Below are 23,665 nucleotides of genomic sequence, written 5' to 3' on the forward strand. Positions count from 1 at the left end.
CACCTCTAACTTGCAAAGCAAAGTAAACAGTTTTTCATATACAGAGACCACATTGTCAAATGGAAACCCCCAGGGACTCATGCTCAGGAGGGGAGACCAACAGATGCTTTACATAAACACAAATTAGAAAATTCAGTTACTGATACCAAAAATTGATCACAGAGGCATGTATTATTGAGCTGACACTATTTATACAATGAATTGCTCTGAGAATGTTACTCCCTTTTCCATCCCAAACCAAAATAATGTTTATGGTTTTCCCAAGTCAGATAATCCACTGGCAGGTTTTCCTGACGATGAGTATGAAACAGCCAATGTAAATACATAGAAAAATCTGAGAGCAGCAAAACATTTGTAACAAATAATTTCTCTGGTAAACTTGAGCTCATTGTTTTTGCTTAGAGATTATCCCTAAAGCAGAGTCCAACTGATTGTGAATAGTTCTTTGCTAAAATTCAGTAGCTGTCACTAAGTTTGCTCAATGCTGGCTGGAAGCAAGTCGCAGAGGTTATTGTTTTTCCGTAGCTACAGGGCCACAGAAACATGCGACTGTTCTGCTGCAAATACCCACATCTGAGATCCTGACATGTACAGACACTGCAGTCTGCACAACTTAATTGCAAGAACATTTGTTATTCATCGATTCCAGGGCCAGTGGTATCCCCTGTGATCTGCATAATACAGACTGTCGATCATTTTACATTCGTTCCTACAAATTGTTTCTTTTTGAGAACTATCTGATACTAATTTAAGAATTCTCAGTGATGGAGAATTCATCTCAGCCATTGGTTAAAAATTCAAAATATTAATTTTGTTTACTTTCAAAACTGTCCAGTGCTTTGAAAACTGTTTCCCCAAACACTTGGAGGAAAACACAGTGAGACACATTTGTGACAGGAGGTAACCATCTGAAAGTCAAAACAGACCACTTCTTGTAGAGGTTTCTCCTAAATGTTTTCTCTCCTTTAATTATTTACCTCATAAAGAAACCAGTAAGATAGGCTTAAATATGCTTTCAAGGTTAGGGTGTGCTCTGTTTTAAAATTACAAGGGGTTTATGCATTGTTTGACATATTGCTGCTTTTGACTTCTATCTAACAGCTTCAGAGGGCAACCTCTAAGCCTACAGCAACAGAGTGCACCTTTGAAAATAACAAATTTAGCAGCCTAATGAATCCTAATGAAGTGAAGCCTAATCCTAATGAAGTGAGGATTTCACCTTTTGAGACAAGTGCATAGGGCTTGATGTAACTCCTTAGCATGGGTGGTCACAGCCTCCCACACCGTTCAACAAAACCCCACGTCTCTACGGAATTAAGGCAAAGCAGGGGCTGAGAACACTGGGGCACTGTGCATGAAATACACACTTGAGAGCAGTTCAAAGGCAATACTAAAAACTGTATTAGAAAAAGACCGCTTCCTTCAGCGTGACCAGCAACCTGCCACAAGCCCACCACACCACAGACGTGTCCCCACTTACAACCGAGATGGATGGGTGCCTATTAAAGACTTCTTACCCAGAAACAGTAAAACAGTCTTAACCAAAAGCTAGCAAGCTAAGCAAGATCTTTAAGCCAAGCAAATGGAAATGGAAAATCTTGCAGGACACACTAAATACTGTGCTGCACAACTGCAGATGGCTGTCATGTGGTGCAGCCCATTTCAGTGTGGTCAGCTAATGCGACACACATGCTGGTGAGCGCCCTGCGACCAAAGCAGAAGGCTCTCTTTGGAGCAGCCTCTCCTCACTGTGGTCTGGAAGGCAGTGAATGGCATGTCACTTGAAAGGGAAGCCTAAGAAATGAGCACACTGCTCTGAGATCTCCATCCTCCCATCTGGATCAGTCAGGGCGGCCGCCCATCCCAGCAGTGCCCATCAGACAGAGCGACAATGGCAGGATGAGCACAACACTGAGCATCCACTACTGGCTCCCTGGAAAGCAGTGACATGGCTCCCCCAGCATCCCACTCTACCCTCTGGGGGTGTGATTGTTGATGGGGGAGAGCCAAGACCACAAACACAAAGCCATGGCCCAGAAGGACCCAGCTGTAAATCTGGACACAGCTTTAGAATCAAATTTGGAAGATTTGCAATAGCTGAACACTTCCTTCAGCTGACCAACTGGTCCAGCCTGGCCCACTGCCCACATGTCCCCCACTGCAGGCACAGCACTGGGAGTCAGTCCCACAGCACCTGCTCACACAGACCTGGGGCTGGGAGGGAAGGGTGAAAAGATCACCCTTGCTTTAAGAGGTTTGGGCTTAGACCCAGAATGTCAGCAGCTGAGGGTGGTCCCAGCAGCTCCAGGGACACACTGGGGCTGTTATCACCCTACCACAGCAAGCTCCAGCAAGGAAAGGAGCACTGAGCCAGAGGGCAGGATGTGAACTGAGCTCTAAGTCTCCCTCTGAAGCCAGCCCTTTGCTCAGCTGGTGGTGTAAAACTTGTGATGACCCCTCTTAACTCACCCCAAAGAGCTGCTGGAATTGTTGCACCGCAGAACTTGTGGGCCCCAAGCTCCAATAGTGCTTATGCTTCACTCCTATGAAAATCTCTGCTTGAGAAGAATTCAGTGGGCTTCAACCAACACAGAATTAGACTGAGTGGTGAATCACACTCAGAGTATGCAAAATATTTCAAACGTTATAAATGCCATGTATTTTCACAAATGAAACAATTATTTATGGCTTCACTTACTCCTGGGCACTGGTTCTGAGACAGTACGTGCTCATTGATGTAAATAACTGTAAAGGATGCTGGAGCTCTAGGCCACCCTTAACTCTACATGACTTTATCTGATCACAGACCTGTAGGCATTGTAGAGATTCCTCTTTTCATTCATGCTCTGACACCGTCCCTCAACTGAGCAGGGCAGGGTGAAGTTTCTCGCAGGGAATTCCATGAAGCAGTCACTGTTACTGGTGCAAGAGCTCTCCTCAACACTGGCATCATCCAGATCTGTCACCTTCAGCTCCCCATCCACGATCACAAACTGCCGAGGGCGAAAATCCAGTAATGTCACCGAGCCAAGAGGAGAGTGAGCCAAGTAATGCAGAAGCCGAACTAAGCTGAGACAGATCTGAAACACAAAAACATGGGTTCCTCACATTGTTTTCTCAGTGCAAAGTATACAACAAAACCACTTTTGTTGTAGCTGAAGATATGCTCATAAATTTATTACTTAATATAAGCATTATAACTTACCCTCAAAACCAAATGTTGCAACCAAGGTATTTTTCACAGGATTAGCATAGCTGATTGTAAAACCCTGAGAGACTTGAAACAAAAATAAGCTTCTTTACAAGTGCTTTCCCACACTATTCTTGAAGCAGAGTTCATTGTTGCTATTCTTACTTTTAACAGAAATAAAAGCATTAACTTTTAATAACACTTTATGCACAGGCATTGATCACAGAGTCTGATCCTGCTCTTTTATAAACTCCAGGTCTGGAAATTTTGGCTGGATTGCCCTGCACCCACGCCTGGAGCTCCAACTGCAGACAGTGTCTGTATTGCCCCTATACTGATCCTGCCTCTTGACCGTTTTTATAATTTTTTTCCTCTGGTTTTTTCCTTTTTCCAGGGGAGAAGGAAGCAAATTCCCAGGAAGAGGAGCTCCACAGGTCCAGGGTAACCCTGCACCATGCCTCAGGTTAAGTGCATATGTCTCTCTTCCTTGATGGGTCTGCTGTGGTGGACCCTCTTGCAGCACTTTGAGGCTGAGGTGGGAGCTCTGTGCTGATGTTTCACTTTTCCACTACAGATTAGAAACTTGAGTAACTCCTACTAAGCAGCAGCCCTGATGAACATTGAATTCAGCCTCCTTACCAAAGTCCTGTTTTCAATTCATGCATTCCTTTAGAGTCCACTATGTAACCTATTAATCCAAAGGTAGCAGTAACATGAACACAGTTAAATACTGGAATTTTTATTTTATGTATTAAATAAATAACAGGCCATATTCAGTTTAGCAGGCTTTTTACTTTCTATATATATTCTTTGTTTTCTATTAAAAGACAATGTTAAGGGCATGTGCATTGAAGTAGCCAAACCCAAATTCAGTCTAGGGGCTTAAACATTACCCTCAAGGGTGCACCTCAACACATCCTTGGTAAGAAAGCTGAGCACGGCTGAAGTTATCCCTCACAGACCCTTCACCTGTGGGACATTAGAACCATCTCACTCTTCCACCTAATCCTTCTCCTGACCAGACAAGAACATTTTTCTCCTACTTGCAGGATACCATAGTTCATATGGAAGTGCTTATAGGTGCATACAAGTGTGGTTTTGGGATGCTAAACTTGACCACCCTTACCTCCCCTTGGAAGGACACAGAACTCATGTCTGTGTTATCCTGCAATACACTGTAGAGAAAAAGCCCATCCAGCCCAAGCCAACCTATAATATAGGTATCTTCAAATGCCAACAAACCCAGAATTTAGCTTGAAAAAACCCACAGGTTGTCACCCAAAATTATTGCCTTTTCTCAAACACCAAAAAGCCCCCTGTTCCCGCACCAGCAACCTCTCTGCCCAACTCCAAGAGGCTCTGCTGTGCAGACCTGCTGCAGGCTGGGACTCCAAATGCCCCCTTGCCACAAGCTTTAAGCACACAGGTGAAGGCTTGGCCCTGTGTCACACACCTGTGGATTACTCAGCTTACTGCTCAGCCCATCCACACAAGGAAATTGTCAATTGTAGGAATGACCTCATGGATTTATGTAGTCATTTTCAGGACTGGACCACAAACAGATCTCACATATCAAGAAGACAATTTTATTTCCTTCCTTTCTGTATTAGTTGCATCCTAGACAAAGGAATGAGCATGACATTATTTAGGACTTCATTACAGTGGCCACAGGAATGTTTCACCTGTAATTCTACCTCTGTGAAGGTTTTCATCTAATTCTCCTTTATCTTCCTTTGCAACTGCTCACTCAGAAATAGCCACACTGGAAAGAAACTTCTCTTTTTATTACCCATAATCTCTTGGTCATTTATTTTGTACATAATTGCTATCACAGTGCATTATTTGCATTCCCTGGATGAGATGAGCTAAAGGCAGGTGGTCCTGTGTTTTGGGAACCTTGCTGAGTACCTCTGCTGCTTATCATGACCATGATTCTCTCAGGAAAAGGGAGCTGCAGCTTAGTGCAGGCAACAAAACTTTCTCCAGCTGTATGAGCAAAATAAACTCTGCCAGGGAACATTCCTGGGCACAGAAACTTAATCCCCCATGCACACTGGCTAGCACGGTCTCTGGCCAGGTCTGACCAGCACCAAGGCTGTTCTCCTGCACTGATCCCAGGCAGGATCCAGACAGCAGCATGGCCCAGGGACCATTTCCAGCAGGTTCCAATCCTGCTCACAGCCTGCAGAGAGGGCAGGAATGCAACAGCACAGCCGTGGGCTGCACCTTGCTCTTTCCACCCGGAGCTCACTCAGGCGCACTTTTAATTTTCTGGCACAGACGTAACCAAGCAATCCAAAGTGTGTCAGATGGAGACTCTGCTGCCTTTCAACGTCCTAGGGAGTGAACCTCAGACAACGACACATCCCCACACACACCAAGCCAGACAGCTGTCTTGATCAAAGCATTTCTGCAGTCTGGCTTCATTTTGGACAAATTAAGTGTGACCTTCGTGCTCCTGGTAAATTGCCAGTGCGCTGGACAAACTGGGTTTGAGATTTGTGTACGTTTATTTCACTCTTCCCCCAGGAAAAAAATGAACAGAGCAGGAAGCAGTAGAAAACAATTATAAAACAAACCTATGATAAGGATCAGGAGAGAAATGTAACATCCTTCTATTGTTTAAATCCCGGTTGCAGAGCACAATGCCAAAACTCCTGGGCCCCAAGCTTTAACAAGTAAGAAATGTTTTGAGATATCATGCAAAAACCATATAACTGGTTACAATTAGATAATACTGACAGACAAAATAACACAGTGTCTTAAAAACTACAGAAGGGGAATGCTGAATACTGCTTCTAAACCAAGATGTAATCTTATGCAAAACAAATGTTTAATAAATGTGAATTGTGCTGAAGAGTACACAACCTCTGCTTAATAATATTATTTATTTTTTACTCTCCTAAAGATCCTTATAAAACAGCTGTTACTCACCCGAAATCTGTCTTCCCAGGAAGTCTGTAAAAGCTGAATCATCTCCAAAGGCGAGCCCAGTTCAGTGATGGTGGTCAGTGTGTCTGGGATGTCATTGCTGTCTTGGTAGCAATAGCCATAGAGCTGAAAACAACACAACCACTATCAGTGCAGTGCACCTCGGCAGGAGGATTCCCAGAGGAGGCTGTGGGCAGTGCTTCTGGCAGGACTGGTCACCCTGCAGGGAGCACAGGCTGAAGGACTGCATCCAGTGGGCTACATCCAACCCACTCTGGCCTAGCTTATGAAGACCTGCAACCTGTGGGAAGGCCTCAACACCAGAGGTGTTCATGGAGGATTGCCCCCCTGGGAGGGACCCATGCTGGAGCAGGGGAAGACTCTCAGGAGTCCTCTCCTGAGGAGTAAAGTGCCACAGAAACAGCCTATGGTTAACAGACCACAGCCCTCATTCCCACTCCCCTGAACTGCTCAGGAAAGGAGGCAGGGAAATCAGGAGGGAAGCAGAGCCCAGGAAGAAGGGAGGAGTGGGTAGAACATGTTCTTAAGATTTGGTTTTATCTTTTATTACCCTACTATGATTTGATAAGCTAAATTATTTTTTCCCTAAGTCAAGTATTTCACCCATGACATTAATTACTGAATGATTTCTCCCTCTCCTTAACTCAATCCACGAGCCTTTTAAAATATATTCTCTCTCCTCTCCAGCTGAGGAGGGGAGTGAGAGAATGGCTTGCATCCAGATAGGGTCAACCCATGACAAATATATGTCAAAAAACAACAATAATAATAATTTAACATATCTAGGATTGCAGAAACACAAAACTATCTGAGGAGAGGTAATTTAACCTACACAATACCTGGCTAAATAATACTGACTTAATGCTTAAAAAATACTGTAAATAGTTGAAATTACATTTTACTGTTTGTGCCTTGAGTGGCAATGTGTATTTCAATGACACAGCACCTTGAAAAGCAGCTGAAAAGCCAACATTTATCTTTTCCCAGCCAGAAATTGCCTCTTACTATACCTGATAAATTTCTGTGTACATTATCATTAAAGCAGGGCAAATACTCCAAAATACAAACTGCCAGTAGCTTCTACAATTTAAAAGCATTTAAATGGCAATTTCAGCCATGATCCAGCTTCTTCTTTTATTTGCTTTCCAAGGATTTTTGAATGATTTCCACTTGCACAAATAATTGCACTAGAAGATTATTTAAAGACTGTGGAGGAGAGATTGTCTTGCTTTATATGGAGTGGGACAATGTCTGACAGGCTGGGGAACAGGCTTTTATGAACTCCCTGCCAAGCCCTGGCAGAGAAGATATTAAATGAGCCAGATAAGGATCTGATCACAACTTTCCAGCCAGAACAGCATGCACATGAAATAAAATTAAATGTAATCTCTGCCCCCAGTCAAATAAAACATAGAGTAAAAGGTTTGATGTGAAAATGCAGCATTGAAAAAAAGCCCTGTTGCTACTCCTCTGCTGCCTTGCCTTGAGAAATTTGATTTTTCAAACCTCTTTTGAGTTTTAAAAAGCTCAGGGAAGATGACAGGGGGCTCCTCAGTGCTGAGGGCACTGCAGAGGAAGCCAGGCTCAGGCAGCCAGGACAGGAACTAATCCCAAATCATAAAATTTGGGATCTCAAAGCAGAGCGCCATGGCTGGAGGGAGTGGCTGAGTCTGCACACAGCCCCTGTGAGCAGATTCCAGCACCCAGCACATTCTTAGAGCTTGTGACCTCCCCAGGCAGAAAAGCAAAGACCAGGCTAAAGTCAGCAAATATGGGATTTGTTATGAGCCATGCTGCTAGTTTTGACTGTAGCTGTCTACATTTAAAGGAAAAAAGGGTTGCCAAAAATGTAAAAGAAGTAAACAATTTTTCTTTTTGGTGTAAAAATGGCACTGTATTTCAAAACAGCTGCTTAAACACGGACATTAACCTAAACAAAAAAAAAAAAGAGCTAAAAGATTTTATTTTAAAACAAGCCAAAAAGAGGATTTGTGATAGATGCCAACATGAACATTTGAAGTAGGAAAACGGACATTTGTCTTTACTGCCACAACCATGACAAAGATACTAACAGCAATAATTTCTCCATCTAGAGCCACTCAGACCACACTTGGGCATGTTCCTTATCATCCGTGGCACCACTTTTGTGCAGCTTATTGCCAGGAGTTAAATCTTAGAGGATCAACCAGCACAACTGTTTAAGCAAACCAAAACTTGATTTAAATGAAAATATTTACTACAATATATATTATTTTCTCAGGGAAGGTTGGATTCTGCAGTCCTTACCAGCTTCTTCCCACACCTCCTGTGTGTGGGCACACTAAGGAGATGGGCTGAAGCTTGGCAAATTTGAAAACCCTCACTTCTGAGTGTCAAAATCTAGCATCTGTTTCTGTATCATGTGCAGAATTCAGTTCTTGTCTTTAGCACAGTAATACTATCCACTGGGAAAAAAAGCCATAAGGGAAATTAGCAAGCAATCTAGACTGGGAAATGACAGTATTGCAGTAACTGTTGGTTCACAGTAACACTGAATACAAAAAAGGTATCAGTCTCCATCAGACATTGCCAATATTTGTGAAAATAACTCTGGGAATAGAAACACAGAAAATAAACAACCATTATCCATTCCTTTTGATTATACAAACATAATACATATATATATTTGCACTAAAAATATTGAAAAATGAGTCTCACTATCTATTTATGTGCATATGATCACAGGAGTAGAAATTCATTACAGTGCCTATTTTTGTCAATTATATCCATGAATGTCAATAGTAATAACAAATTAGGTTTGCTCTCAGCTGGAATTTTGCCCACAATTATTTCATTTTAGTGTCCAGTTTGTACCTTGGCAAAAGTCTTCACTGCCCAAGTATCTGACTATATCTATAAACTAACCTGTGCTCTTTATTGATTTTACTTAAATGAAACCTCTCCAGAAACAGTTACTACATAATTATAAAGAGTTATAAAAGCACAGAAGTCTGAGAGAGGAAGGATTTATTGGGCCGCATTTATACTTTTCCAAATGAACTCCTGAAACTAAATGCAAAAATGCACATGTAATTACATGGCCATATTTGTATGGGCAATTACCATGATTACAAACTGGGCAAGTCCCAACAGCCAGTTAAGCATCTGAAATGGTTACATTCATCCCCTGCTGATGAACCACCACCCAGCACACAGATGGCACAAAGTACAGAATATATTTGGATGCAAAATATTCCCAGGCAGCAATACTGAGGCCTTCCATTTAAAAAGCTGACTTACACAACACAAGAAACAAGTACAAGGGCACTACCCAAAACATTTTTTTTAACTTCCTTTTGTTTTTGTCCAATCCATTTTAAGGTCAGAAATGAGACAGAATGGTTTGTATTCCCAGACAGTGAAGTAAGAAGCAGATAGCTGGTGCGTACAATAACAAGAAAAATAACCACACGGGGAAACTGAATATAGCTGGAAGCAAAAGATGAGCCAAAATATCTCCTCTATCTGAAATTCTATTAGGTTGGACATCATTCTCAGCGTCACAAAGCTACACTTCAGACATATTGAAGAGTGATGGCTTTCATACGCTTTTTCAGTATGGTTCCAATTAAATGAATGGAAAGAAATACAATCCCACATCTTTTTGCTATCTCGAGTCACTGCATTTAAATGCCACCCCAATATATTTTTGTGTAGAATCTAATAGCAAACAGTCACGATACTGGGATGCCTTTCTGTCTGTTTAGAAAAATGTATGCCAGATATGAAATGTTGACCTGTTCTCACATCATGTGCTGTAATTCATTTCTTTCGAGCAGCCCCGTTCACCAAATTATTCCCTTGCTGTTTGGATTTTCTTGTTCATAAAGGCTCAGTCCTGCATTAGTCTTTCTGCACCCAAAATCCCCACTGACTCCCAACAGTTTTTAGGTACACTGGGCATACAGGGTCAGCCCTGTGAAAGTTACATTGCATTGTAGGAGCCCGTGTCCCTACAGCTGGCCAGTTCACGTCCCTTTACAATTCCCTTTTACTACAAATTATGGGGACAGAGATGCCCCTTTCAGAGGAGCTGGGGCAGCAGGGGAGGGCAAAAGCAGAGGTCAGCCTCTACACAAAAGCCAACAAGCTTACTGAATAAAAACACAAAAAGAAGAACCTTATTAAGCTGTCATCAGCAGGGTAAGTCTGTGCGAACTATGAGCCCTCCTGCATTGGTGCAGACACCCCAGCTGGACTTTCCAAAAAATAAATGTCAAAATAGAACTATTGCCAAAGTGTTACATTTCCTTTGTGAGGTTATTCAGTCACAAACAGTAGGATCCACCTTTTCCAAACAGGTCTCCAGCCACTTTCCCGAGCTGGGGCTCTGCCGGCTCAGCTCAGCTCTGCTGCCCGGGCTGGGACAGGACTGCTGGAGGGCAAAATGCCCCTGCACAGATCATAGCATTTCCTTAAAAATTACAACGCACTGTGAATATTCTTTTCTCTCTACAACCACAAAAACTGGCCATTTCCCTCTTTTTTCTTTAATAAATGTGAGATTTCTGTGAGTCCCGGAATGTGAACTTCAAGCACACTGCTACCAACTGTAATATAAGTGACAGGCTCAACTGCATTGCACCAGAAGTAAATTTCAGAAACCTAACTCTCTTCTTTTTCAATTTGGGCTGCTATTCTCTTTTAATTTTGACTACAGTAGGACCCAGCTTCTGCCCACAATAGAAAAGTGCCATGAAATACAATCTCACATGTACGAAGAGTGACAGTAGTCAACACTTGACACAGCCTTTCTTTTCAGAAATACATGGGGACAGAGTTGCTTAATCAAAACTGGTTGTGTTGAGATTGTATTTTGTAGTGTTTTGGGGCCCAGGGGAAATAAAAACTCCTACTAGCCTTTTTCTATGAGCTATTTTCTTAAGCTGCTGTGGGTTCAAAACCAGAACAGTACATTTTAGAAGCTCTTACTACTTTATTGCTAAGTTAATATAATATTTTTAGGCAAGCAGTCCTTGGATTCACCTTTCATCCTTGAAGCACTCAGACAGTACATCCCTGCAAGAGCTGAAATCCCCAGCACAGCCTGATACAGCTACAATTTACCAATACGTTTCTGTCACTTTAAGGTTTATTAATCACTTGTATTTTAAAAATTTCCCCTCCTTGCTGATGGTACATACATCTCTAAATATACATACATATACACACAACCACATAAATACACATTTTTTGTATATATGACATATATGTATATGCCTGTTCTGATATCTAACCTATACACACAATATTTGCATGCGTATTTTAAAATGTTTTATATATTTTAAAAATACATACTAAATATTTGTATATATTGCAAATCAGCCCAAAAGCACATGCAAACCTGTAACATGCAGGGAACCTGGAAAACGCAAGGAACTCAATGTCTAAATTCACTAAAGATCAATTCAATGCCCATTTTCCTGCTATAGAATATATAAGATGGTGTTTGAGAAGTAAATTGATTTTTTCCCTTAGAGATCCAGCAATCAAGCCCTGCAAAGTGCTGAGTTTCACTGGAAAAAGACTCACACAGAACATTCCCAGCACCATGCAGAACCTTTTTAGAGTGAGACCCAAACTGTGTGCTGACAGCTGTGAGATGGGATTTTGTCTGCTGGATTTTGGAACCGAGAGAAAGCAGTGGATAATTCAAATATTAAACTCTAAATTCACAGTTCTGCCTAGGCTTTGTTTATAAATGTATTATTATGATTAGCACTAAACTCCAGGAGAACTAAAAGGAACAAGAATCTCATTCCTGGCACTATTACTAAACATCTTACCAAACATTTTCATTAATAGAAAAATTGGAACGTAGTACTCAGAAACAGAGCACTATGTGTATTTACCTATATCTGTTGCTATATCCATAAAGGTCCACAGATATCTCCATATATTTTAGAGGTATATGTGTGTATACATATCCACACATACCTGCTGCTCAGACACATATTATGTTGGCTATAATCTTATGATTTAGTAACTTTATCTCCCTTTTACTCTCCCTGCTTTTGTTACACTCTGAAGTGGAAAATTCTTCTACTAAAAACATTTACAGCACTTTGAATTTGCATTGCACTGCACAAGCTCAAGGCCCAACCCTGCAAATATTTAGTCACTGAAGCAGCCTACTCTTGTAAAGCCTTACAGCAAGACAAATGGATCACTCATACAACCACGATTTCAATGGAAACAGGCTGATATCACTGGAGGCATAGTTCATTATCTTGTAAATAGCCAGATCAGAAGCTCCCCTCACTGCCACAGCACTCAGTTCCACTGCACCACAACTTTAACCCTTTGTCATGACATGATTTTGCATTACAAAACTGTCAAATAATCTCTGTGCATCACATGTTCAGAAATGCTTGTCTTGGATTCATTATAATAAATCCATCTGTATAATTTTTCTTTCTTAGGTATGAGTCATATAATTTTGAACTTTATCATGGCAAGCTTTAAAATAAGCTTGGAGTCTATCTGCAGCTTCACAGTCCAAGAAAAAGGCAAGTCTGTCCAAACTAACTTGTTCCAAATTTGGCCTAAAACAATATAAAATACCCATGTCTGGTGTCTGTTACCTAAACTGAGCAGTTCAGCTGAGTGTGATGAAAAATAACAAATCCTTTAAAATTATTCAAAAGTCAGTATTAATATTAGCAGAGTGCCTGTGAGAACTAGTTCTTGTCAAGTTTTTCACAGTCATCACTCAAATGAAAAATGGCAACAGAAGATACATGTCATGGGGCATCTACCTGAGCCATCAGATGACTGTGTTGGCACAAAAATCCGTAAAAAACAGCTTTTTAAAAGCCCAGCTTGCATATTAGACATAGACACTTCATAAACCAGGCCTGCAACACTTCCAAGCACAGCCTGAGCTGATGCCTGAATCCACCAACACTGTGTCCATGCCCAGAGCAGGACAGAGGAGCAGAGCTATGCCAGCCCTGGTGCTCCCTTCCAGGGGTCCTCTCCTCCTCCCTGGCCAACCACCACATCCCTGCCTGCCCTTCCCAAACACAGCTGCAACTAGAGGACAGAGCATGTGCAAGGGGGCCACAATGATCCATTTCAGAGATAGGATTGGACAGGATATTTCAGCTGGTCAGTTGGAAGGGACAGGAAATCATGTAGTCCAGCTTCCTGAGCATTTCAGGGCCAACTAAAAGTTAAAGGATGTTATTGAGGGCATTGTTCAAATGCTTCCTTAACACTCAAAGGCTTGGGGCATTGCCCACCTCTCAAGGAAGCCTGTCCTAGTGTTTGACCACCCTCCTTAGTGTTAGGTCTCAACCTTCCCCAGGGCAGCTCTGAACAATTCCCATGTGCCTTACCACTGGATACCAGGGAGAAGAGATTTACCTAGCTATCCTACTCTGGGGGGCAGGGGGAATGAAAGGATAAGTTACAAAAACCATGTGCTTCCCTCTGCAATTCTGTCCTGGTCATAACTAATTCCAGGCCAGGATATTGACGGCCCAGAATGACCTCGTTCATTCATTGTTGCTTCCCTGAAAAATGGCAAGCAGCAAGGGAGAACCAGATGATACCCACATCATCCTGTGGTGACCACTGATCTCTCCAAGCCACTGAGCAGAAGAAGCAGTGCTGGGCTCTCGTCAAAGAAACTGGATGAGGTTGCAAGTCATCAACTCCCATAAAGGAGACAGAAATTCAAACCAGTCTTCTGGAGTGATTTACGTGGCACATAAAACTGAGAAACAACCATAGAAATCATTCAACAAATGATTGGGATTAGTTTTATGAATGCTACTTTTAAAAGGAGGGACAATGTAGCCCTTCTAACTTATGTGATGACATGTGCCTTATGGAAAGTCATTCCTGCCAGCAACTTTGCAAGTTCAACACCCTCTGCCATCTCAAGGAATTCAATGGGAAAAAAAAATACTATTTGGCGACTTCAGCATCAAGATGTGCAGCTTGCCTTCCAGGGACAGGAACAGTTAAGAGTGGGTTTGCAATTGTATCAGCCCTATGCTTCCAGCAGCTCTGGAGTTCTTGTTAACAGATCCTTTCTTCACTCTTAAAAGTGCAGGATAACATCTGGGCCTTTTGGGAAGCAGTCTCACAATAAAGAAGCACTTTGTGTAATTCTTCTTTCCTCGCCAAACCGCATCTGTCTGCTCTCCCTGCCCTTCTCCACTCCAGCCCGAGCTCCTTGGGGCTGCGGGGACATCTGTTAGCAGCAGCAGATGTCTCTGCCGAGCCAGCAGTAGGTGGCACTGCCTGCTTTTTTCTCTCACCACATGAATGCCCATCCCAACACCTTCTGCGACCACCACTAACCATCTCCAAAGGTGCCCAAGAGAGCTAGATACCTCATCTCCTTCAAGGTGCACCTAAAATAATGTCAAGCAACGGATTGACTGGGGCAAAGGAGCCACTCCATCACAGCTCCCTAGGCAGTGGTGGTGGCAGCAGTTTTCAGAGGAAGGAGGTGGCCAGCAAGAGGTGCCAACCTCCCCTGCTGCTGACAAGATATGACAGGCTCATCTGTCTGGGACCTGAGGTTCCTCTGATCCCAACACCAGTTAAACAGCCCCTATCAGCCTGGTCTTGCACCCCGTGGTGGCTTCACGAATCTTTAACAAACCTGTCCCAGCTCAACTGAGGGAATTTAGAAAAACATCCCAGTCTAACATGAGCTTCCTGCATGCATTAGTCTGAGGGGCATAGTCAGAGCCCATCCAGCTCCAAAGGTTAAATCTCATTAGGTATTTGGTTTTTAAAGATTTGATCCCCAAAACCTGGGAACCTCTGCTGCCCCATCCAAAAATTAAGAATGACAAATTCTCCACATAGACTCCCATCAGCTGCTACCAGCAAGTGCAGTACTTTCCTCAGATCAGGAGTTCCCAGAGTCCTGATGGCCAAACTCCAGCCAGACAGGGATAAGACTGGTTGCTGGGAATCCTGCACCACTGCCACCACAAAAGGCATTCAATGCTCACCTGCTGGCAACAGGGAAGAGGTCCCTGAGTAGCTGTTTCCACAATAGCACAATCTCCCCTTCCCCCCTGCCTTCTGTGAAAACAACACTAGATTCCTGCAAGAGGGATGGTGAAGGACCAGACCTTCAAGACTCCATACAATCGCCATGCAAATAAGTTTGCACTGGAAATTAATTGTATATTGACTCTCTTCACACTTGGAAAGATTGTCTACTTCCACCTGGAATAAGCAAACCGTATACAAAGCTTTATTATTTTAATTCTCGCATTGAAATTAAAACTGCCCTATCCCGTTGGCAATGCATATGTATAGGGAAACCATCAGGGTAAAAAAAATCTCTTAATTATCACATGTAAAGAAAAGAAAATCCTGTTTAAAAATGGGTATTTAAAAATATTGTGATCGGCTAGCACATCTTAAGTCTACTTGTCAGCAGTAAGTGATGTATTATTTGCAGTCTATTTTAATCAACTAATTTTGCAAGAGACAAATATTCTCCCTGTAAATCATAACCATCTTTAAAAAATCAGCTACAAATACAATAGAGCTAACTGACCCAATTCATATAGAAACCACTTCGATATTTGGATGGTGACTTTTATAGTGGAGATGCCACCTCAGTATTTCAACCACACACTTTAGCTTCACACTAAAGCTAAAAAAGCCAGATGAACTGGCCTCGTATGAGCAGCCATCAAGCCACTGGTGCTGTTAGTAGCTAAGTGTCTTCCACCAGCATCAGACAAAGCCAAGCCTTATCCCTGAGCTTTTGTGTGTGTTTTTAGAAAGAGCGGTAGCTTCTTCTTAACTGAATCATTGTGAACTCACACTGAAAGTGCTGATAAATAGCTGCCACAGAAATAAACTTGCACTTTTCAAAACGTCTGCAGTTTCAGACCTTCCCTCCCTTCTCTTCAGCAATGCAAAGATGAAGAAAGAATGGCACCACCCTTAATTCTGATACTCCAAGGCTATAATTACATTATTACAGTAAATCAAACATTGCCTTTGTGTCACTACAATTGTGCTCGTTGTTTGAAATTAACTGCAAATGGTTTGATTTTCTTTTCTTCCTCAAATATGGGCAGGGAGGAATTAAAGCACTCTAAATCATCTCCCCCACTAAAATGCTCAGAAAGCCAGGATTCAGAGAGCAGCATTTGAACTCTGCAAGAAAAGAAATCGCAGCACGGAGTGAAAGGAAGAGATCGGGCGCTGCATTCGACAGAGCGACTGCAAAGCAATTAGCGGGCCGCTAAATCCTCTGTTACAACAAATCAGTGACCCAGTTCCCCCTCTTCCCCAGTGCCCTTCATTATAAAATCAACTTTAATGAACTACCCCTCTCTCCGCCGCTCCAAAGCAAATACATTTCCACTGCAGCCTGCACCTGCCCTTCCCAGCGGCTGCCGCCCCAGGGAGCCCGGGCAGCCCCAGACGGCGGGGACAGGGGGAGCGACGGCCCAGCGCTGCCCCTCCGTGCAAGTGACGGAGCAGAGCGTGGAAACGAAAACAGGAAGGCAAGCTGCCGTCGCTTCAGCATTGCCTAATGCGAAACCACTCTTGCTAGTTTTCCGTGTTTCTTTTGCTAGACTTGATTCACCACATCTGCCAGAGCTGACACATCTGGCTCGTTCCCCGGGCGGAGGGCACGGTGGATATGTCAGCATGTTGTCTAAAGGCACTGGTACTTTCTGGAAAGAGCTCTTTTCCCCTCTATCATATATCGTACAACAATCAAGTCTTTTTAAAAGGATGGCTAAAAAAAAAAAAAAAAAAAAAAAAAAAAAAAAAAGCTGATTTTGACAAGAGACAGGCCAGAATGAGAACTGCTGAGACAGTAAAGAACAAGCCTGTTATCTTACAAACTACACTTCAGGCTGTCAGCTGCCAGAGATTTACAGGAAAACCCCCTTTCCTAGGACTGAACCGACACGAAACTTTATTTTCAGCAAAAGAAACTCATGAAGGCACCAGGCCCCGACCGGGGATACCCGGGAGGGCTCCAGCTGAGGCAGGGCGGCTGCCGCCCGCCTGCGTGGCCGCCTCCCCGGGGTCGCTCCCGCCCACGCCCGCGGCGTGGGGAGGCGGAGGAAGAAGAGCTCCCGCTCTCCTCCAGCGGCCCCGCTTCGCCTCCAGCGCCGGGCGGCCGCCGAGGAGCGCCCCGGGGAGCGCCGCCAGCCCTGCTCCATCCCTGCCGGCCCCGCTGCCCCAGCCGGGGCTGCCGCCAGCCCTGCCCGGCCCGGTGACAGGAGGGTGGCACGTCCTTCCCGCTATTTATAGCAGCCGGATCGTGTTTGGGTATGCCGGGGACCTCCGGGGAGGCGGGGGAAAGGAGCAAAAGGTAAGAAGCAAAGGCAGGGAAGCCCCCGGGCCCCGCTGGCCCAGAAGGTGTGGCACAGCGCCTTTGGCATCTGTAGCCAGCGCGGTCCTCCCGCTCCAATGGGAGCTGAAGCGCCTGTCAAAAGCCAGAGGAGGGAGGAGACGCTGGCTTTTGAACGGATTCCTCTGCCTCGGCAGCAAACCCTGGACAGTGAATTCTAAGCCCGGGGCCGGCCTTTGCTGAAAACAGGTTAAAAATCATGAAGTCAGCCGACCCTGTCCTGTGTGAAATTTTAACAGAGGCATAACCAATATATTTCATGTTATTCCCTGGTGCCCCATTTTCCACATCGGTTCCACGGCTCCTGCATGACACCGGACACTTGCTCCTGGCCCATAGCGCTGTCCCGACAGTGCCCAGATAGCGCCTGTCAGGTCGATATCCACCGTCTCCTTCCAAGGTAATGCCTTATCACCCTGGCTCAGGCCGCAGCACCCCGGCCCGGTGCGCCCCACAACGCGGGGCATTAAACAACAAAAGGGGCACGTTCGGGGCTGCGGGGTTCCCCTCCCGGCCTGGCAGCACCGCGGGAGATGCTGCAGCAGGAGGGCAGGCGAAAGGAAACACAATGACAAAATCGGAACGAATCTGAAAACATGTTTCTGCTTTAAGCGTAATCTATTTTTAAATGGGGTGGCATGTAAATATGAAGCCCTAGCTAACAGACGGGATTTTTGCCCATGAGAGCATTTTCCCAGCACGGAGGCTGGGCGTGTTTCTCCTGGCGCTGGTGGAAGTGCCTGCTCATCCTGCAGCTCCTCCTGCCCCGGCCTCGCCTGCGCTTCCCCCCTTTGGAGTCCACCTGACATCCCGGACCGGAAAAGTAAATTACTGTGGCTCCCCCACAACATCTCGAACCGGAGAAGGTAATTCCTGCGGCTCCCGAGAAGGTTTGCTGTGGGGGGAAGCAGGGCGCCGGGCAACCTCGGCAGCGCTTCCAGAGACCCCCTGCCCACCCCTGCGAGGACAGACAGCGCACCCCACTTCCTTTTCATGAGAAGGACGGCTCCAAATTAAAGCCAAATTAATCCTTCCAGAGAAGAAAACTACAGATGAGTAAAACGGGAAAGAAATGCTAGTGCCTACCAAAATGACTCAACTTTAAAAAACCCATGCTGGCCAACTCTCACTAAGAAAAAAAAACATTCAAAACATAACCAATCTTGGGGGGGAAACAAAATCCTCTCAGAGCAACCAGTAACGATGGCTGCACTGAACCATGGCTTTTCCAAACAGAATTCATCATAGTTTAAGAGGAAAAATTAATATCCTTCCAAGGAGTGCAGGGTTTTGTGGTTTGCAAGACGTTGTTGTCTCTATGCATTATAGTTAAGACTTGGCCCCTCAGAGGAAGGAAGGAAGGAAGGAAGGAAGGAAGGAAGGAAGGAAGGAAGGAAGGAAGGAAGGTTGGTTAATATCTATTTTCTTGTAGTGGATAAATCATGACTAGCCTTTCTTTGAACAGTTTATGAAACTCGAGAGCTTTGATCGCTGGGATCTGAAGTTCTCGTGGGGGAGCTGGTACTCCTGCTGCAGCTGCTGAAGAAGAAACACAAAACTCCTTTACCCGATTCAGTTCAAAAAGCACCTACTGTGAGACCGTCTGGTCTAACGTTCATTTTTTATTCTACTGCAACGCTCATGCTATGCGAAACGCAATAGGAATTTCCATACCAGCATTTACATCCAAATGGACCCGCTGAGATTCATGCTGATGTGTAACAGCCCTACAATGCAGCCCCTTCTGGCAAGTGCCGCGGTGCCGGCGCACCGGCCAGCAGGGCTCCCACCCGGCCTGTCCTGGTGAGCCCCTGGGCTGGCCCGTGTGCCGGGGCTGCGCGGATCCAGCTGAGCCCGCCGGGAGCCCCGGCAGAGGCTGCTAGGGGTGATCCCACCGCTGCCTTCCCTCCGGGATACCGGAGCCAGCGGCGCTTGCATTCCAGCCGGCCTTTACTGCCCGCATTCGGGGGGTGTTTGTGGATTTCCGAGTCCTTCCTCAGCCTCCCCCTGGCCCCTTTCCTCACCTCAATATTAGTTTTGTTTACGAGGAAGCGGGATCAGAGCGCACGCCGCAGGGCCGGCCGCGGCGGGGGGATGCCGGGCAGGAGGGGGAACGCGCCGCATCCCGCACCGCTCCCGGCCCTGCCCAGGGCCCGGGGCGATTCACTTGTCGCCGGGGGGTGGGCACCGCCGCTGCCAGCGGAAAGCGCCCACGGACGCGCCTTCCCGCGGACACGCGATGGGGACGGGAGGTACGGGACCGCCGTGCCGGGGACAGGGACATCTGCCCCGGCGACCGCGACCCCCGCCGCGGCTGCCCACGGAACGGAGGAAGGGGGAGTGTGTGCGAACTCTCGGGAGCTCCCCGGCACGGTCCCGGCCGGCTCCCCGCGCACGCCGGGAGTGCCGGCGGCAGCTCCGACAGGTTGCCCGCGGCGGGACTGAGAGCGCCGGGGAAAAGCAGCGCGACCCACCCGCCCCGGCGGAGCTCGGCGGCCGGAGCCGCGTACCTGCAGGACATTGGCGTGGCGCAGCCGCTGCAGCAGGATCATCTCCTTGACGATCTTGTAGGCGGCGAGGCGGTAGCAGTCGCCCAGGGCGGAGAACTGCCGCACGCAGTGGGCGATGTCGTGCCCGCCGAAGTCCACCGCCTTCAGGGCCACGGCCAGCGTGCGGTTGAGCACCGCCTTGTAGACCGCCTTGGTGTAGCCCGAGCCCAGGTACTGCACGCCGCTGACATCGCGGATGTCGCGGCAGCCCAGCAGCGGCGGCTCCAGCGAGAGCTCGGCCCACGGCCCCGCCGCCGCTCGGCCCCGCGGCCCCGGCGGCCGCGGCTGCTCCGCCGAGGTGCGCGGCGGCGCCAGGTCCATCAGGCGCCGCTCCCGCGGCCGCAGCGGCCGCCGCCCCGCCGCCGCCGCCGCCCGGTGCTGCCGGTAGCGCAGCACCTCCTCGTAGCGCTCGCGGATCTGCCGCGCCAGGGCGGCCTGGCCGCCGCCGATCTCCTCCTCCGGCGGGTAGAGGGGGGCGCCGGGCGGGGAGGGGGGCGGCAGCTCCTCGCGGGGCGGCGGCGGGTGCTCGGGGCCGCCGGGGATGAAGAGGAGGTTGAGCACGGTGCCCAGGAGGAAGGCGAGGCAGCAGCCGGCCGCCACCGCCGTCTTCCTGCGCCTCATCGCCACTTCGCTGACGGCTTGTCCAGCCTTTCGGGCTTCTCTCCTCTCGCCCCTTCCCCGGGAACCAGCTCCGAGGCTTTTTTTTTTTTTTTTTGTCCTTTTTTTCTCCCCCTTTTTTTTCCCCCTCTCCAAGCTATGCCGGCGGCAAAACGGCCCCGGGCGCTCAGCCGGAGCTCAGCCCCTTACGACGCGCCCGCATGACACTTGCCTCCCTGCTTTTAAGGCTCTGAAGCACTTATTATTAGCGGGACACGGGGCGGGCGGGCGGGGGGATCCCGGTCCCGCTGCCCCCGCCGACGCGCGCTGATTGACAGCCTGGCCCTTCCCGCGGCCCGGCCGAGCAGCAGGGGGGCCTGGGAAACGTAGTCCCCCGCAGCAGCCCCGCCGGCCGCCGGCGAGCCCGGGAGCCGGGACTACATCTCCCAGGCGCGGCCGAGCCCCCCGGCGGGGAAGGCGCGGAGATGGGCGGGGCGGGCGGGTGGGTGGACCCCCCCGGCGGGCGCTACCGGGCAGGGCGGGCCCCGGGCGCTGCCGCCGGGCGGGGAGGGAGGGAGGGAGGGAGGGAGGGAGCTCTGTGCCTGTGGCTCTTCCCACGCGTGGCAGCGGGGAAAGTCGCGCCGGCAGCGGTTTGGGCGGGATGCCCTTATCCCCTTCCCCGGCAGCCGATGGGTTTGGGGGGTGTGTTGTACGAGCATCCACGTATCACCACACAAAGGGTTCGATGTATTTTCCACACCAAAATAAAGCGAAAGGAGGCGGCTGCAGCCCGGAGCTGCGGGTTCGTCATTCGCAGTCGCGAATTGCAGCGGTCGCGCCCCCTCCAGCCGCGGCACAGCGCGGGGGAGAGCGGAGAGGGGATGGGGCTGGTGTCACCCACGGGAAAGAACAGCCACAAATCACGGGCTCGGCAGGGGGTAGCCCCTGCCCCGTTGGAGATGTGAATTGCAGGGGTAAGCGCTAATGACATGGTTATCCATCAAGCCCACATTACGATGCTGTTAGCAACTAATTAACAAATACAATCAGCCCGCGAAACTTCCACAAAGGAGAGACCATCAACAAGAGAAAAGCCGTAAAGAGTCAGGCGAGGCAAAGTTCACCACAATAGAAGTGGGAAATCATTTCCAATAAGGGAAAGGGACGAGACATTTCGGTAATACACATCGGAGAGACCGTACGGGGGAAAAAAAAAAAAAAAAACACAAAAAAAAAAAAAAAAAAAAAAAAAAAAAAAAAAAGAAAAGAAAACCAAAACAGCAGCCGCGGTTCCCGGGAACTAGCGATCAGTGATCGTCAGCCTTTCCTCCAGCTCTGACAAAAAGCGGAGCTCGGGGTAACTCAGCCCTCAGACTCCGCCCGTCCGCTGCCGGCGCCCAGAGCCGCGGGGAAGCGCCCGGGGACCGGAGGCAGCGGCGAGACCGGGAGGAGGCAGCCTCGGCAGGGGATGCGGAGACCGACCGTCTCTCCAGCAGCCTCGGAGCCCTTCTGTCGCCGCTCCCCGAGAGCCCTCCGCAGGCAGCGGGAGCACGGCCCACCCGCGGCCCCGCACACGGCGCGGGCAGAGGCTCGGCCTGCTGCCGGACCGGGCGCCCATCCCCGCGGGACTCCCGAGCCTGGCACCAACCACCGCCGAACAGTAACGGGAGGGAGGGTAATCACCAATTAAAATAAAAATAACAGCCGTAGGAAGGGGGGGCTGTCTGCCCCCGAAGGGACAGCGGGCTCCCTCCCCGGCGCCCAGCCCAGCCTCCGCGGGCGCGCTGCTGCCGCATCCCGCTGCGCGCATCCCCGCGGTGCTCGCTCCGCCCGCCGGGGCGGTGCCACCTGCCCTGCCCGCGGGTGGGGACCGCGGCTCGCGGGAAGCTTTCATGGATGGGCTGGGATTTTTGGTTGGTTGGGGGTTCGGGTCTTCTTTTGTTTCTTTTGGGGGGTTGGAGGTTTTTTCCTTTCGTTCATCGTTTTTGCTCTTACCTATCGGGAGCAACGTCTTACTCTCCAGAGGCAGCCCATTCCCGCTGCTATAAGTGGGATTTTCACGGGTGGCAGGCCGTTTTTATAGGTTTCTTTCCAAAGCAAAGGCGTTCCTAACGGCAGGAAATGCACTTCCAAAGACGTTGTGACACCTGCAGCCCTCCCTGTTTTCAGCGGGATCCCCCCAGCCCCCGCCGGCGGCAGGAAGCTCGGGATGCCTTCCCGCGGTAGGTGCGGGAGATCTGAACGCACCGGCCCTCCCCCGCTGCCGAGCCCTTCCTCCGCCGGCCCTGGCAGGGCAGAGGGCTCCTGGAGGGACTCGGGGCATTCTTACCCAGCCGGCCAGCCCGTACCCAGCGCTGCAGCCAAGCCAGCGCGGAGGGGCCAGCGCTGCGCTCCTCCCGCTGCCCGCCGTCCTGCGGGGAAATCACGGCGATTTGTCCGTGCCTTTGAAACGTGCACGCTCGGCTGGATTTACGGCTTGGTTGATATGAGCCAACACTTTTTATTATTGCACAGATAAGAGTCAGAATATAGCCGCGCTCAGGCGGAGCGCTTGTGCAAGCCCATAGAGGGGGCGGCCCTGGGATCATTTGGAATATTGTTTACAGGCCAGACCGGGGGTGACCCGAGGCCAGCGGGCTCACGGAGCGAGGAGCCGGCTTCTCCGAGAGGCCGTGCCCGCAATGAGAGAGGAGTGTGGCGTGGGGGCTGCTGCAGGGCCAGGGCGGAGAGAAGAGAGATCTTGCTTTGCCTTGCACCCCGCACGGCACCCGCAGCAGTGTTTGGAGGAGATGCGCATCCCCCGAGGCGGGGCAGTGCCCCTGTCCCTTGCAGGCCGGGAGGAGGAGGGTCCGCAGCGACACGGGGGCTCCCCGTGAGCATCCCCGGGCTTGTGCACCCTCCGTGTTTGCGCAGTTCACAGGAACACAACCGGACTGCAAAACAGATGCTCCGCAACAGCGGGTCACCTGTTTTTCA

The 23,665-nt window shown here is 48.4% G+C and overlaps 1 protein-coding gene across 1 annotated transcript in view; it reads right to left on the minus strand.

Moving 5' to 3' along the window:
* Nucleotides 1-20,917, minus strand: part of PKDCC (protein kinase domain containing, cytoplasmic) — a 35,692-nt gene extending 14,775 nt beyond the window's left edge. The window contains exons 1-3 of the mRNA XM_063152105.1: nt 20,054-20,917; nt 6,125-6,247; nt 2,809-3,080 (exon numbers count right to left, since the gene is read on the minus strand). Of these exons, the coding sequence (XP_063008175.1) occupies nt 2,809-3,080; nt 6,125-6,247; nt 20,054-20,713 (1,055 nt within the window). The 5' untranslated portion in view covers nt 20,714-20,917. The remainder of the gene's footprint in view (nt 1-2,808; nt 3,081-6,124; nt 6,248-20,053) is intronic.
* Nucleotides 20,918-23,665: the final 2,748 nt, after the last annotated feature.

This window comes from Melospiza melodia, chromosome 3 (assembly GCF_035770615.1).
Source record: "Melospiza melodia melodia isolate bMelMel2 chromosome 3, bMelMel2.pri, whole genome shotgun sequence".
NCBI lineage: Eukaryota > Metazoa > Chordata > Aves > Passeriformes > Passerellidae > Melospiza > Melospiza melodia.